General features: G+C 35.2%; 1 protein-coding gene across 1 annotated transcript; it reads right to left on the bottom strand.

Moving 5' to 3' along the window:
* Positions 1-983: 983 nt before the first annotated feature.
* On the bottom strand, positions 984-15,135 carry LOC138908038 (receptor kinase-like protein Xa21). Its single transcript, XM_070198674.1, has 5 exons — positions 14,959-15,135; positions 14,759-14,895; positions 2,532-3,226; positions 1,766-2,242; positions 984-1,303 (listed from the first exon to the last, which is right to left on the bottom strand). Exons 1-5 carry the CDS (start codon positions 15,133-15,135, stop codon positions 984-986), a joined length of 1,806 nt encoding a protein of 601 aa, XP_070054775.1.
* Positions 15,136-16,582: the final 1,447 nt, after the last annotated feature.

Raw genomic sequence — 16,582 nt, 5'->3', positions numbered from 1 at the left:
CCAAATGATGTAGAAACGAACCCAAAGTTGTTTCTAATTTTTTATGCTTGTTACTAACTGCTACTTGGTCCAGTCAATGTTGGATTTTTACTGGAAATTGCTTTCTTCTTGGAGTCACTGGATTTTAGTTGCCAAGTGTTAGTGATATATTGGGCGGGGATCTAAGTACTTGGTAAAGGAGTTTTCAGTCTTTTAGTTTTTTTTTTCACCCATTAGGACCCACCTTAAATATTTCAATTGTGACTTGTGAGTGAGTGGAAAATCTAGATTGTATTTATGCTTTCAATGTGCAGTCAAGCTGTTAATTGGAGCAACTCCATTCAACTTGGTAACCAAAAGAGCCTATAACTTGTAGTTCAACATTTTGCACTGCTCTTCATCGACCCTTGAAATAATAATTATCATCAATATTATATAAGGCATTCTTCCATGCCAACTTCAGTACACACATATATTAAAGGGCACACGCGCGCACACAACTCACACTCAAACCATAAACACACACAAGAGAAAAGCATAATAAACAATAAAAGTCCAAATCTCGGACCAAATGTTAGTTGTCATCTCAATTGGTGGAAAAGGCGGCACTACCTGTTCAAAATTTTGAACGGGATCAAACTTGAGTTGGATGGATAGGAACGCAAAAATATACTAATAGTAACAGAGACTTGAGTTAGTTTCATATTTTTCCTTTGATAAATGAAACTCTTAATTTTTTGAACTTTAAATTTCTTTCTTAGTTTCATTGGACTTTGTTTTCCTTTTGTTTTGCCATCTTAAATTAAGACACTCTTAAAAAAGATGTCTTTCAATTCAGTTCTCTTTTTCTTTTTTGTTTAACTACAAGGGGATATGTTTGTATGAAAAAAAAATGGTTCATTTCTACATTTAGATATGGTATAGACAAGAAAAGAATCATTTCTATCCAGATGACATGAGAAGTTCGATGAAAAAGCTGGATACTTACCATCACATAAACCTTGCTACATCATTTGCTGAAGAAATTCGAGCTTGATCTTCATGATATTTGCCGGGACATCTTTCATGTTCAGCCTCTCATTAGGAGATTCAGCTGTGCAATTCAAAGCCAACTCCAAAATAGAGGACACACAATGCAACTTTTTCTTGAAATCAATCTCTTCTGGTTCCAATAAGGTGGCATCAATAATATCCTCTGAATTACAGACCCAACTCCTCATGCTCAAATTTTCTTGAAACATTTCATCATATGGCTTTTTTCTTGTGAATGTTTCCATGAGCATTATGCCGTAGCTGTACACATCACATCTTCTAGAAACTAATCCTACTGATCCAATGTTGCTAGAGTAAATTATTTTCTTAACGGACTACATAAATAAACGAAAGTAATATCTTTATATTTGAATGATATTAAAAAAAAAATCTATCTTGAGTAGATAAATTTAAAAAAAAAACTGAAGGCAGAACTGGAATGCACCAAGAGTAAGACAATCAAATAAAATGATAAGACTGCAAGTTTCTTTTTCTTTGTTTCAGTCTCTAACACTTCTATCTAACCGTATAATTTCTTGTTCATTAAATTAGTTTCAGCACTTAAAAAATACTTAAAAGCTACATTCATGTTTTAGCTAAGCCAAATGGACTCTATATTTCGGTGTTTTCAATACCATTTTTTTTATGAATCTGTGATATATTACATAAAACAACAAAATAAAAGATTACGTGCTATTTAACACAATAACACTTTATATTCGATAATAAAATAAAAGACCAAAAAGAAAGTTACCTGGTGCAATATAGCCCATTGTTACAAGTGTGTTAGTATGAGCAATAGATTTCCCTTCTCCTAATAACTTGGTCATGCCAAAGTCACTCACGTGCCCAACCGGTCTTTCGTCTAGCAAGACATTACTAGGCTTCAAGTCGCTATGTACAACTACTGTTGCATAACCATGATGGAGATATTTCAAAGCTGATGCAACATCGATCATTATGTCTAATCTTTGGATCATATTCAAGTAGTAATCATCAGAATGTAACCATTGCTCTAGGCTTCCATTGGGCATGTACTCTACAAGTAATGCTTTAAAATCCATGTTACTACAACTGCTAATAACTTTGGTAAGATTTCTGTGGTGAAGGTTGCGTAAAATTTCACATTCAGTATCAAAACTCTTGAATGCACGTAAATTAAACACTTTGATTGCCAAAACCATCTCATTCGCAAAGATGCCCTTGTAAACAGAACCGAAACCTCCACGGCCTAGCAAGTTGCATTGGTCGAACGCTTGAGTTGCCCTTTCGATTTCAATGTATGAAATCCTGGATGTTCATCACTCATGGAGAAGAAATCTGCTTCTCCATGAGTGATGAACAGACCTAGCCTTACAAGGTCGGAAAAGGAAACCACCACATAACTCTTCATTTCCCATAAAAGATTGAGAGGTGAAATTGAGAAAAGGTCCTTTACTTGGGATTTCACCTTCTAATCTATTGAATGATACGTTGAAATCCGTCAGATACCGAAGTCTCTAATGATTTTGGAATCATACCTGAAAGAATGTTATTGGATAGATTCGCCCATTCCAAACTTATCATTTTTTCGAATGACTCAGGAATAGAACCTTGCAACTCATTGAAAGCCAAAGAAAGATAAATTAATTTCTGCAAGTCTCCGACCGTGGTTGGAATACTTCCTGAAAGGTGATTCCTCGACAAATCTACTTTTGTTATGGCATCCAAATTTCCGAAATCTGGAGGTAAAGAACCAACCAAAGAATTATTGGACAAGTGAAGAACTACAAGATCTTTGAGGCTCCATAGACTCATGGGTATGTTAGTGAGCCTATTTGAATTTAGGTAAATATTTCTCAAAGAGGTAGTACTATTGCCAATGCAATATGGTATTGGACCCGATATTTGATTATACGACAAACTAACGTAGCCTAGCTCTGGCAATTTGCAAAGGCACTCTGGGAAGGGTCCAGTTAACCTATTTTGATCAAGAGCTAAAACTTGAAGATTCTGTAAATCACATAATGATCTTGGCACTGATCCAGTCAAGGCATTGCCGAATAGGGACAAAGTGTTTAAGTTACTTAAATTACCAATTCCTAATGGTATCTGTCCCCTAATTTCAGAATAATATACACTAAATCGTTCAAGAGAAGTGGAGGAGAGATTGCTAATGGAATCTGGAAGAACATCATTAAGAGGATTATGCGATATCGCTATCTCTTTCAAAGATCTGCAATTCGCTAAAGAAGTTAAGATACTTAGGTGCGGAGATGATAAGTGGTTTTTGAACAACCTCAAATGTTCAAGCTGTCTCAAATCCCCCAAAGAGTTAGGAATCGGGCCACTGAATTTGTTATCATAAAGATGTAATTCCCTTAGATTTGAAGAATTGGAGATTGAGCTGGGTATAACTCCATATATGCTGTTATCACCTAGATGCAGACAATGTAGATTTGTTTCACTACTAAAAATCTGCTAAAAACCGACTAACTATTTCCGACCAACGTTGGTCGGTCAAAAAATGCGACCAAAAATCGTCCAGGTTGGACGCAAACTGGGAAAAAAAACATTTATATTTTTTTTAAACAAAATACCGACCAACGTTGGTCGGTAAATTGGTCAATAGCTGGTCAGACAAGAAAATTTTGGATTACCGACCAACGTTGGTCGGTAATTTGGATCCAATTTTTTAAATTTTAATAATTATTTTATTATTCTTAAATATTTTATAATATTTAAGAATTTATATTTAAAATTACCGACCAACGTTGGTCGGTTAAAGATTTTAATTTTTTTTTAAAAAAAAACCGACCAAAGTTGGTCGGTTTTTGGTCAAACGGTCAGCACTTAATGTACCGATCAAAATTACCGACCAACTTTGGTCGGTAATTCTAAAATCAGAGAAGTGAAAAACGGGGGAAACCCCCATTTCTCTAAAATTTTTCCCTCTTCTTCCTTCCCTTCTCTCCTTCTCCCAGCCCCTCCCCCTCACCGTCCAGGCCTCCCCTCGCCGTCCAGCCGTCGCCGCGCCGTCGCCTCTGCCACTGCCACTGCCGCCCCTCGATCTCCTTCTCCATCTCCTACAAATTCTAGGTTTGAATTACAACCCATTTATTTATTATTTCCAGGTTTTGTTAATTAGTTATGAATTAGTTTCAATTGATTAGTGTTTTAATTATTTGAACATTGTATTTTATTGAGGATTAGGGTTTAGGTCTTGTTTTAATTAGTTTTATTAATTAATTTTATTAACTAATTAGTTTTGTTAATTAGTCAATTATTTATGAATTAGTTTAGTTTAGGGTATGGGTTGAATTTCTTTAGTTTAGTTAGTTTATGTTTAAACTCGTAGGATATGAATTGAAATTTTAGTTTTTAGGATTTGTTCTTGTGAATTGAACTTTTAGGATATGATTTGAACTTTTAAGATATGAATTGGACCTTTTGGATATGAATTGAACTTTTAGGATATAAATTGGTGTAATTAGAAAAAAATAATTATCTTGAATTAACTAAAAAAGATATAATTAATTTATAATTGTAGAATAAATTAATTTGTTCTTGTGAATCGAACTTTTAGGGTATGGGTTGAATTTCTTTAGTTTAGTTAGTTTATGTTTAAACTCGTAGGATATGAATTGAAATTTTAGTTTTTAGGATTTGTTCTTGTGAATTGAACTTTTAGGATATGATTTGAACTTTTAAGATATGAATTGGACCTTTTGGATATGAATTGAACTTTTAGGATATAAATTGGTGTAATTAGAAAAAAATAATTATCTTGAATTAACTAAAAAAGATATAATTAATTTATAATTGTAGAATAAATTAATTTGTTCTTGTAAATCGAACTTTTAGGGTATGGGTTGAATTTCTTTAGTTTAGTTAGTTTATGTTTAAACTCGTAGGATATGAATTGAAATTTTAATTTTTAGGATTTGTTCTTGTGAATTGAACTTTTAGGATATGATTTGAACTTTTAAGATATGAATTGGACCTTTTGGATATGAATTGAACTTTTAGGATATAAATTGGTGTAATTAGAAAAAAATAATTATCTTGAATTAACTAAAAAAGATATAATTAATTTATAATTGTAGAATAAATTAATTTATTTTTGTGAATCGAACTTTTAGGGTATGGGTTGAATTTCTTTAGTTTAGTTAGTTTATGTTTAAACTCGTAGGATATGAATTGAAATTTTAGTTTTTAGGATTTGTTCTTGTGAATTGAACTTTTAGGATATGATTTGAACTTTTAAGATATGAATTGGACCTTTTGGATATGAATTGAACTTTTAGGATATAAATTGGTGTAATTAGGAAAAAATAATTATCTTGAATTAACTAAAAAAGATATAATTAATTTATAATTGTAGAATAAATTAATTTATTCTTGTTTTATTTGTATAGATGGAACATCGTACTTGGATGTACAATAGAAATTATCCTAATCGGCGGGGATTGCGGGAGGATTTTGTAGAAGGGGTTGATGACTTTATTAGACATGCAATGTCACTTCCACCATACCAAAGTGAAGGAGTAATTAGGTGCCCTTGTGTCAGGTGCGATTGTATGAAGTTTAAAAAATCGGAGGAAGTTAAGCTTCATCTTTATAGGAAGGGGTTTATAGAGAATTACTTTGTGTGGACTAATCATGGAGAGATCGATGGTAGCCGTGAGATATTTCATAACATGGTTGTTGGTGAAAGTAGTAGGTCGGTGGAGAATACAAATCTTGATTCTAGAATTCAGGATATGGTTGCAGATGCTTTTGGGGGTGAGCCCAATGAAAATGTTGAACAAACTCCTAATGATGACGCAAAATATTTTTATGAACAGTTAGAGGAAGCTAGTCGTCCACTACGTGAAGGAAGTCCGCACTCTGAGCTGTCTGTTGCAGTTAGATTACTAAGTATCAAATCTAATTGGAATATTTCTCAAGCAGCCATGGACTGTTTCATTGACCTTATGAGTGAACTAGTTGACCCTAATATCAACTTACCTGGTGATTTCTATAAGGCGAAGAGATTGGTTTCTAAGTTAGGACTTTCGTCAATGAGAATTGATTGTTGTGAAGATGGTTGCATGTTATATTATAAAGATGATGCAACTTTAGACAGTTGTAAATTTTGCGAAAAGCCTCGTTTCAAGAGGCTTTCCAGCGGGAATATAGTCGCTGTCAAGGCAATGCATTATTTACCTCTTATACCTAGGTTAAAGAGGTTATATGCGTCGATGAGTTCTGCTCCTCATATGAGATGGCATTTTGAAAATAGAAGACCACCTGGTATTATGTGTCATCCTTCAGATGGAGAAGCTTGGAAGTACTTTGATAGGACATATCCAGATTTTGCTAGTGAACCAAGGAACATTCGGTTAGGTCTGTGTGCCGATGGCTTCACGCCTTTTTCTATATCTGCGACACCATATTCATGTTGGCCTGTCTTTCTTACACCTTATAATCTACCACCTGAGTTGTGTATGACTAGTCCATATATATTCTTAAATTGTATTATCCCCGGTCCACGTAATCCGAAAAGTTTGATTGATGTATATTTGCAACCTTTGATTGATGAGCTAAAACAATTGTGGTATGATGGTGTTGAAACATATGACATATCAACCAAGCAGAATTTTAATATGCGTGCTAATTTAATGTGGACTATTAATGATTTTCCTGCGTATGGAATGTTATCTGGGTGGATGACTGCTGGGAAGCTAGCTTGTCCTTACTGCATGGAAAATAGTAAAGCGTTCACTTTGAAACATGGCCGAAAGCAATCATGGTTTGATTGTCACCGTCAATTCTTGCCTGATGATCATGCGTTTAGAAGGATGAAAAATGCATTCAAAAAGAATAAAGTGGAATATGATTCTCCACCTCCGATACTTTCAGGTGAGGAAATTTGGGAGAGGATCCAGAACTTCAGTAAAGTTACTGAGGCTCCACCTTATAGATTCCCCGGATATGGTGTTAATCATAATTGGACGAAACAGAGTATATTTTGGGAGTTGCCTTATTGGAAGGATAATCTTCTCCGACACAACCTTGATGTCATGCATATTGAGAAGAATTATTTTGATAATTTGTTCAACACAGTGATGGATGTTAAAGGTAAGACAAAAGATAACCCGAAGGCTAGAATGGACTTACAAGAATATTGCAGGCGGCCTGAATTATACTTGCAGACAGCAAACAATGGTAAGGTGTTCAAGCCCAAAGCAAGTTACACATTCACTTTGGAGGAAAGACGACAAATTTATGATTGGGTTACGAAATTAAAGATGCCTGAGGGTTATGCGTCGAATCTTGGAAAAAAAGTAGATATGGAGGTAGGGAAGTTGAGCCATTTGAAAAGTCATGACTGCCATGTTTTCATGGAGACCTTAGTGCCTATTGCATTTTGTGGTTTGCCTGAAAGAATCTGGAAACCCATCACAGAGATTAGTTTATTTTTTAAAGACTTGTGTTCTACCACAGTAAGGGAAGAAAACCTACTTCGGATGGACCAGAACATCCCTGTAATTTCTAGTAAGATGGAAAAAATATTCCCATGTGGTTTCTTTGACGTGATGGAACACCTTCCAATACACCTTGTACACGAGGCACGACTTGGAGGGCCTGTTCAATGCAGATGGATGTATCCCTTTGAGAGGTAATATTATAAGTTTGATGTACTATTCTATTTTATTTGAATGTTACTGGCTAACATGAGATTATGTAGGACAATTGGCAAATGCAAACAATTTGTTAAGCAGAGGAATAAGATTGAAGGATCTATATGCGAAGCCTATCTTGCAAAGGAAACTGCACATTTTTGTTCTTATTATTTTGAGAGTAACGTGCCATGTTCTAGGAATAGGCCCAATAGGCACACGGTCGAATGTGTGAATGATCCATTATATCCACCAATGTCCATATTCAATCAACCAGGCCGATGTTCTAAGGATGTTAGAAAGAGAAGTTTGAGTGATATGGAGTACAAGTCAGCTACACTTCATGTGTTGCTAAATTGTCCCGAAGTTGTACCATTTCTCAAGTAAGTATTGATTTATTAGTTATCAAAATGTAAAATTTACTGTGACTACATATTGATGCAACTACTAAAAATATTTGATATGTCACAGTCACTTCGTGGGTCAATTTGGCTATGATGCTGTATATACGAGATTTGATACGTGGTTCAAACAGTTTGTAAGTGTATATATATATATATATATATATATATATATATATATATATATATATATATATATATATATATATATATATATATACATATGTAGTGAATGTATAAAAATTGATTCATAAGTTGTGCTAACTTATGACTTTTTTAACTCTATGTAGGTAAATAATCCAAATAATGGTGTAAATCAATTTTTGAAAGATATATCTTGGGGACCTGGGCTTCAGGTCACAACAATGTCTAAGTACATAGTGAATGGTTATAAGTTCCATACAGAGGATTGCTTTAAAAATAAAAATAGCAACAACAACGGGGTGTGGGTTCTAGGTGGTGATGGCAACCAAGTTGGAGATATTGATTATTATGGTGTGGTCAAAGAAATATTACAACTAGAATATACAGGTTGGCCATATAAGAAATTGATACTCTTTAGATGCAAGTGGTTTGACCCAAATCCAACAAGAGGTACAAGAGTATACAACCAATACAACATAATTGAGGTTAATCATACGAGGGAGTATGATCGCTATGATCCTTTCATAATTGCACATAACGCTAGGCAAGTGTATTATGCTCCTTATCCATTGCGGCGGAATAAGTCCGATTGGTGGGTTGTAATAAAAACTAAGCCTGTAGGTAGGGTGGAAGTCGAGATTGTGTTAGATGTTGCATATCAAAACGATATCTCCAATAGTCACCAAATAGTGGACGATCAGTTAGAAAATGATTTGGAACATCCTGAACGCATATTGGAAGAAGTTGATATAAATAAAGTAACAATTATAGAAAATGAGGACGAGGAATCAACTGATGAAGCTCAAACAAGTGAGGACGAAGAATTCTCGGACGAGGAACAATACGTCGATGAGGATTAAAAAGTTAGTTTTTTAAAGCACTCTCGTTTTATAGCTAGTTTCTTATATGTTTCAATCTAAATGTGTATTATATTATGCAGATGGCAGGCAAGGGTCAAGGTAACAATGACCCTACTAGTTCTCGGTGTCGAGAAAAGGGTAGGAAGGGAAAGAGGGTAGAAAATAATACTCCCTCTTGTCCACCTTTTCAGAGATGCCTATGTCTTATCCTCCACCACACGGCTATACTGAGCTGCCACAGCATCACGAGCCGTACACCTTCATTCAGACACCCAGTCTTCCATCACAGGGCCACAGGACTATACGTCCGACATACAGTCCAGCTGCCTCACAGCCATCTGCATCACATCCACATGGATCACATCCCTACATATCACAGCCACATGGATCGCATCCACCCATGTCACAGCCACTCGGGTCACAGCCACTCGGGTCACAGCCATCGGTATCACATCCACTTGGGTCGCATCCAGCTATGTCGCAGTCACAGGGATCGCAACCATCTTCATCATCGACTCCATCTATTGCAGGCCTTCACCTGGGAGGCATTAGCTCTGACCTGCCTACACCGTCTTCACATGCATCTGATACACATGCTTCGGATGGTGATGACGAGGTAGTGCATTATGATCGATATGGAAGGATCATCATAGTCCCTGAGGGTGATGGGTAAGTGTTATTCATTATTTTTGCGCCTATTGATTTGTAACATTTTTACTAAGATATTAATGTATTTTTGTTGTTAAATTGCAGGTTCAGGCCGGGTAATAAAACTACGAGGATAATCACCAATGTCATCAGAAAGCTTTATGATGGCCCTTATGCGACTTGGACTGATTGCCCATTCTCACTAAAGGAGCAAATTTTTAATCAATTTAAGGTATAAATGTTCTTTTAAACAGTTTAATAATTTATATTTATGATGTTTCCATCTAATATTTAACTTTTGAAATACAGAGCAAGTGTGTATGGGAAGACCGCTATAGCGCGGAAGTGGCTACAAATTTTCATCATAAAGCTCGCAAGAGATTGGCGGATGCTTTCTCGGATGCTAGAAAGAAGAACAAGAGGCCTGGCTGGTTACTTGAGAATTTGTGGAATGATTTGCAAAGGCAATGGCTTACCGCAGAGTTCTTAGAGAGGAGCGAAAAAGGAAAGAAAGCTCGTGCATCCGAGAAGGGAGGCTCCTTGCACACTGGAGGTGCGATCAGCCTAGGGACAATAAAAAGAAGATTGGTACGTAATTGCTTAAATTATTTTACTTTTCTAAGTATATCTATTCTGTTTATTAACTAAATTAATTTGTTTTCAGGAAAAGAAGTATGGGCGTCCAATGAGTCATGATGAGCTATTCAAGGAGACACATGTTGTGAAGAAGAAGAAAGAGGGGGATCAAGATAGGTGGGTCGAGGACCGGGCCTCGACTGCATATGTAAGCTTTCAATTTTATTTAAGTATTATAATTTACTTTTATAAACAACTTGAAATACTGATTTAATTTAAAATAATATAGGGTCGCTACCAAAGTAACGTGGAGGAATTCATCCGTAGTCATCCAGCTGGTGAATCGGGTGAGCCAACCCAACCTTCGGACGAGGATGCTGAAAGAATATGGTTGGAGTCTGTTGGCGGTCCAAAATGGGGGAAGGTATACGGGCTTCCTACTAAAAACTTCCATCGCTATAAGTGTGGAATGCGAGGAATAGGGACTTCCTCGCATGGCGAGCAACTTAATAGGGAGAGCCTCTCCGCTATGCGGGAGACAGTAACAAAGCTCACATCAGAGCTAGAAGCGGCCAAGGAAAGAGAAAGGCTTAGAGATGCTCAATTCCTTGGCACGCAAGCTCAGATCAGAACTCTCCTATCTAGTGGAGCTTTTCCGTTGCCCCGATCTCGTGAGTCATCTCCAGAGGGTCGACCTCCACGTGATCGTTCCTCCCGCCCTGCTCGTGATCGTTCCTCCCGTCCTCCCCGTGATCGTGCTTCCCGTCTTCCACAAGACCGTTCTCTATATCGTCTTGTAGATGAAAGTTCATCAGACGGTGATGATGATGTTGTACAAAATACCCCTTGACTTTTATATACTTTGAACTAGACAAATAGAACCAGTTTTGAACTAGTTGTAATTAGTTTTAACTTGATTTTGGATTTTTATGTTCAATTGAACTTTAATTTGTTAGTTTTAAAGTATTTATTGAATGTTTTGGTTGTTATTGTTGTGTTGTTGTTGTTGTGTTGTTATTATTATTGTGTTGTTGTTGTTGTTGTTGTTGTGTTGTTGTTGTTGTTATTGTTGTGTTTTTGTTTTTGTTGTTGTTGTTGTTGTGTTGTTGTTGTTGTTATTGTTGTGTTTTTGTTGTTGTTGTTGTTATTGTTGTGTTGTTGTGTTATTGTATTAGTATGCTGGCAGGTGGTTTAGCTGCCAAAACAGGCATTTTATGCCAAAATTAATCCCAGAAAAACCGACCAACGTTGGTCGGTTTTTAATATAAAAAAAATTATTCCAAAATACCGACCAAAGTTGGTCGGTTAATGAACGTTGAATTCCCAGAATTCAAGACTACCGTCCAACTTTGGTCGGTATTTTGCTTGCATTGTTGAAATTACCGACCATAGTTGGTCGGTAATGTTTAATTTTAATTAGTTTTAAAAAATATATATTTTTAATTACCGACCAAAGTTGGTCAGTTTTTTTAAATTTTAATAATTAATAAAAAAAAGATAATCCGACCAACTTTGGTCGGTAAAAATAAATTAATAAAATATGTTTCCGACCAAAGTTGGTCGGTAAGTAATTAAACTTGTCAGATGGTCGTTTTAATATACCGACCAAAGCTGGTCGGTAATTTTCGACCAACTTTGGTCGGTAAGCCGTTCCGACCATCAAAATACCGTCCACACCGTAAAGGTCGCGTTTTAGTCGATAATTTGCCATAACCGACCAACGTTGGTCGGTATTTTTGGTCGGTTTTTAGCGAATTTCTAGTAAGTAGCTTGATGCAAGTGACATCCTTCTTAGCGTAGAGATATTGAAGAGCTCTTCCGGTATGGAACCACTTAATTTATTATATTGCAAATAAAGTGTCTCCAACTTGTGAAGATTCCCAATCTCTCCGGGTATAACACCTGCAACATCATATATAGAAAGCAAATGTTAATTCTCAGATGAAAACTTTGAAACATGCCCATACTAGAAGGCTTTTGAATATGGATAAGCTTTACTTTGCCTTGCTACCTTAGATTTTACCTATTTTCACTTTTCGTCGAGTGTAGTTTTCTTTTTCATAATTTCTTGCAAATCAAGGACTCTTCTCTCATACACATATATAGTAAGATTTGTGCATGTGTTGCATTATTCGTAGTTATTCTTTCTAAAAATAAATACCACATATAAAGTTCAGCGTTAAACAAATGTGATTATCCATTTTTGTTTTTTGAAAAAAAATTGAAATAGCTGAGTATGGGTACATAAATTAGATGATTACATGCGTGAAAGGTTTAATTTCGGAAATAAAGCCAAAGAGAGCATATAATGAAGGATAGACTTAGTTCAAGTCCATAGAATCTAAAAAAGAAAGCTATTGTTGTTCCACGTGAGATCAATTTAAATGCACTAACATAGTTAATGATGAACATATAGCGGATCCAACTATTTTGGGACTGATATTTAGTTGTTGTATTGAAAAAGGTATTCCCTTAGAATTATGGCATAATCAAATTTGAATTATGGCATCTTTGTGTTGGAGCATCAGTATAACTATGTATTGTTTGGCAGTAGAAAAATCAAAATGTGCAATGTCAATAACAATCCACAAACTCTGTTCTGAATTGAAACTTGCTTTTGATTGCTGAAAAGATTTTGATATGTTAGTTGTTCGCAGTCTACCCATCCTTGTACCTAGGTCTTAGCTTTTACTCGCTAAGCATAGGAATTTAAGTCCCTTGATGTATTGTATGAGAGATTTTAACTTTAATTAATGAGCTTGATAAAGGATGATTGCTGATAGACTCCAAATCTCCTGAATTTCAAAAGGAAATCAAGCAGGTTTACATATCATATGCTACCTTGGTCAGTGAATTTGCCATAGTCCGTTTTAGCTCTTTGCTAATTTACAATATATACTAACCTTGGTAAGTGAATTTGCAACAATGTAAATGTTCACAGTAGTCAGAAGTATTTGGAGTTCAAAATGATGTGGAAGAGCTTCTTAATCAAAAACTCTAGGATTTCAAAAGGAAATGATTCAACTATATAAGTCATCACCTACTGTTGCCAAGAATCAATCGTAAGCGTGTCAAAGGTAGTTTAAGTCATTACCTATTGTTGTCAAGAATCTTATGATTTGCAAAAACAGTATTTGCTTGACCTAGTCTCTTTTAATAAAGAAAATTTTATTCAGAATTGGGATCCACGAGACAGTACATCTTATAATACATTATTTGGTAAGTATTCTTTTTCTTTAGGGTCACATTCTGTGTATGGTTCAAGAGGTGAAATCTTTTAACTCATTGCTAGACTTTCTGGGAAGGTAGCTAAGATATTATATAGTTGGAACTTGTGATTCATATTCGAATAAAGCCAAAATTTTATTCTAATGGTGCACTTCTTTTGGTGGTAGAGGCAAATTATTCGAGCATAACAGATGATAAAAGAAAAGTACAAAAGCTTAAAGAGTTTATTTGCTGGAGAACTTTTTCTTGTTACTTTTTATGAAGTTAGGTGCTGAAATTTTATTCTATTTCCATGTATGTGAGCTTCAAGAGCTGAATTTCATTGGATATAGTTTAAGCGTGTCAAAGATAGTTTAAGTCATCACCTACCGTTGACAATTTACTCGGCCGCTAAATGTCATTTGTCTAAAGGTACCAATTCGTAAAATTTTTTGGTCCAATTGTGGTTGTTGAATCAATCATAGATTTGGCAGTTTTAGAAGATTCTTTTGAAAAAGTTTGAGTGCTTGTGAAGAGTTTTGTGGTTATCACTGTCACTGTATTATTCCATCCTAACTCTTCATGTATTTTTTTTACTTCTCTTTTGTGGATTACAAGGTATTAGGACATCCGTCACCGTGCAAACTGCAAAGTGAGGAGCTTGAAGATTCAACAACCTTTTAGGAACTATGCGAATGAACGAGAAAAAAGAAAGCATGAAGAGAAGATTATGACCGCACTTAGGAATGAGCCCTCAAGGCTCAAGTGAACCACTTAATCTCTCCGCCAAAAAGTCACATTTATGAAGAGGATGAAAGTGATGGAAACAATATAACTATGCGAATGAACGAGAAAAAAGAAAGCATGAAGAGAAGATTATGACCGCACTTATGAATGACATCAAGGCCCTCAAGGCTCAAGTGAACCACTTAATCGGCTTGCCCCGCTCTCTGTCAAAAAGTCACATTTATGAAGAGGATGAAAGTGATAGAAACAATATAAATGATGAAGAAGATGAGGGAGAATCCGAAGATGAGGAGTGATTTTAAGTTTGGCTGGATTGTTGTTTAGTTGGATGTTGACTTTTGAATATTACATTTTGAAGTTTGGTTGCATTTTGTTTAGTTTTGATTGGATGATTATGAAGTTTGATTGGATAATTTTGATGTTTGATGGGATAATTTGAATGTTTGGATAGTTTATAAAGTTTTATTGTTGTTAGGAAAAATGCCGAAGATGATTGCTACTAACACTGAGAGTTTCTAACTTTGACAGGTTAGAAATAGAAGCAGGAGGTATATCAGTGAAACCGTTGTTATCAAGAATTAAAATTTGAAGCTCAGAAAAGAAACCGAACCACATTGGAATCTCTCCACTGAAATTATTGTATCCGAGATCAATCACCTTCAATCGACGTAAACGAGACAAATCTTGAGGGATGTCTCAATGCAAATTATTTTTGCTCACATCGAGAGAAACAAGAAACGAGAGGTTTCCCAACTGTGGCGGAATGGTTCCAACAATGCCCATGTTTGTAGCAAGAAGAGCTGATTCATCTGTGCTTATGTTTGTTGCCATGCATGCCACTAACAAGTAGAGTAATTGCAAGACAACACAAAGAATAAAAGAGTTGGCTTTCTCCATGGATTCAACTGATGTTTGTAGTAATATATAATTAAAATAAGGAATGAAGTGGTCAGCTATAAATAGGGATACAAAATTGCTAAGGATGTCGGGAAGAGGGCAATTGGGGCAAACCAGTGCGTGAATAATAGGCTATAAATTTTCCAGAGGCAGGCGACTTGACTTTATTAAGGCCCCATTTTTCCATTAAAAAAAATCTTTGTTTGATCACTTTTAAAAAATGTCAAATTTTTTTTTCCGCTCACAAAATTATAATATTTTTCAAGTGAAACGCATGTTTAAACATAATTTCAAATTTCAAATACTATTTTTCAACTTAATACCAAATACTATACTTTTTTTTCGCCTAATAAGTCTTCTGAAAGTTTGCCCCAAAAAGGCGTTAGATTCCCTGGAGTCTAAAACACGTTCTTTTTGAATGTTGTATGATGTGTGACTTGATTGTCTATCCTTACAAGAGTCTTTGGCATTATCTTGAAGCTCAGTCCCCTCACGTTATCCAATAGCATATTCATCTTGGTCCACAAAATATCATTTCGATTATTAAATTTGTTAACAGAAGAAACACAATATGACTTAGAAAATCAAGATGATGAATTAATAATCTGTTATAAAATAAATACAGTAAAGTAAAGACAAGTATAGAGAGAAACTGATGTATTATTCAAACTTCAAACTTATGTACATAATGAACTGAATTCTCTTCTATTTATAGAAGAAAAGAAGTTGTTGTGTAAGCTGCTACTGCAAGCTGTTATGTAAGTTGCTTGTAAGATGTTGTGTAAGGTGCTTGTAAGTTGCTACTCTAAGTTATTGTGCCAGATATCGATAATCTTCTATCATGGGTAATATTTATCCATAACGGAGTACCGAAAGGATAAGCTTCTTCAGAAGGCTTATTTCCAATAGAGTATTAAATAGATAAACATATTTACGGCGAAATCTCATATGGATAAGCTTCTTCAGGAAGCTTATTTACAACGGAGTACTAAATGAACATCCATAATATAATATATTTATAACGCTCCCCCTTGGATATTCATTAAAAGATAATGTGCCTCATTAAAACCTTACTAGGAAAAAGCCCTGTGGGAAAAAATCCTAGTGAAGGAAAAAGAGTACACATATTTAGTAATACGCATTGCTAGATACCTTATTAAAAACCTTATAAGGAAAACCCTGTGGGAAAAAATCTTAGTAAGGAAAAAAGAGTACATCGCGTATTTTACTCCCTCTGATGAAAACCTTGTTTCAAATATTTAAGCCTCTGCATTCTAATCTTGTATACCATCTTCTCAAAAGTTGAAGTTGGTAAAGATTTAATGAATAAATCTGTCGGATTATCACTTGAACGGATTTGTTGCATATCAATGTCACCATTTTTCTGAAGATCGTGTGTGTAGAATAATTTTGGTAAAATGTGCTTCGTTCTATCTCCTTTTATAAA

Source organism: Nicotiana tomentosiformis, chromosome 3, assembly GCF_000390325.3.
Source record: "Nicotiana tomentosiformis chromosome 3, ASM39032v3, whole genome shotgun sequence".
Classification (NCBI taxonomy): domain Eukaryota; kingdom Viridiplantae; phylum Streptophyta; class Magnoliopsida; order Solanales; family Solanaceae; genus Nicotiana; species Nicotiana tomentosiformis.
Note: the sequence above shows the minus strand (reverse complement) of the source record. Positions and strands in the feature narration are given on the sequence as shown.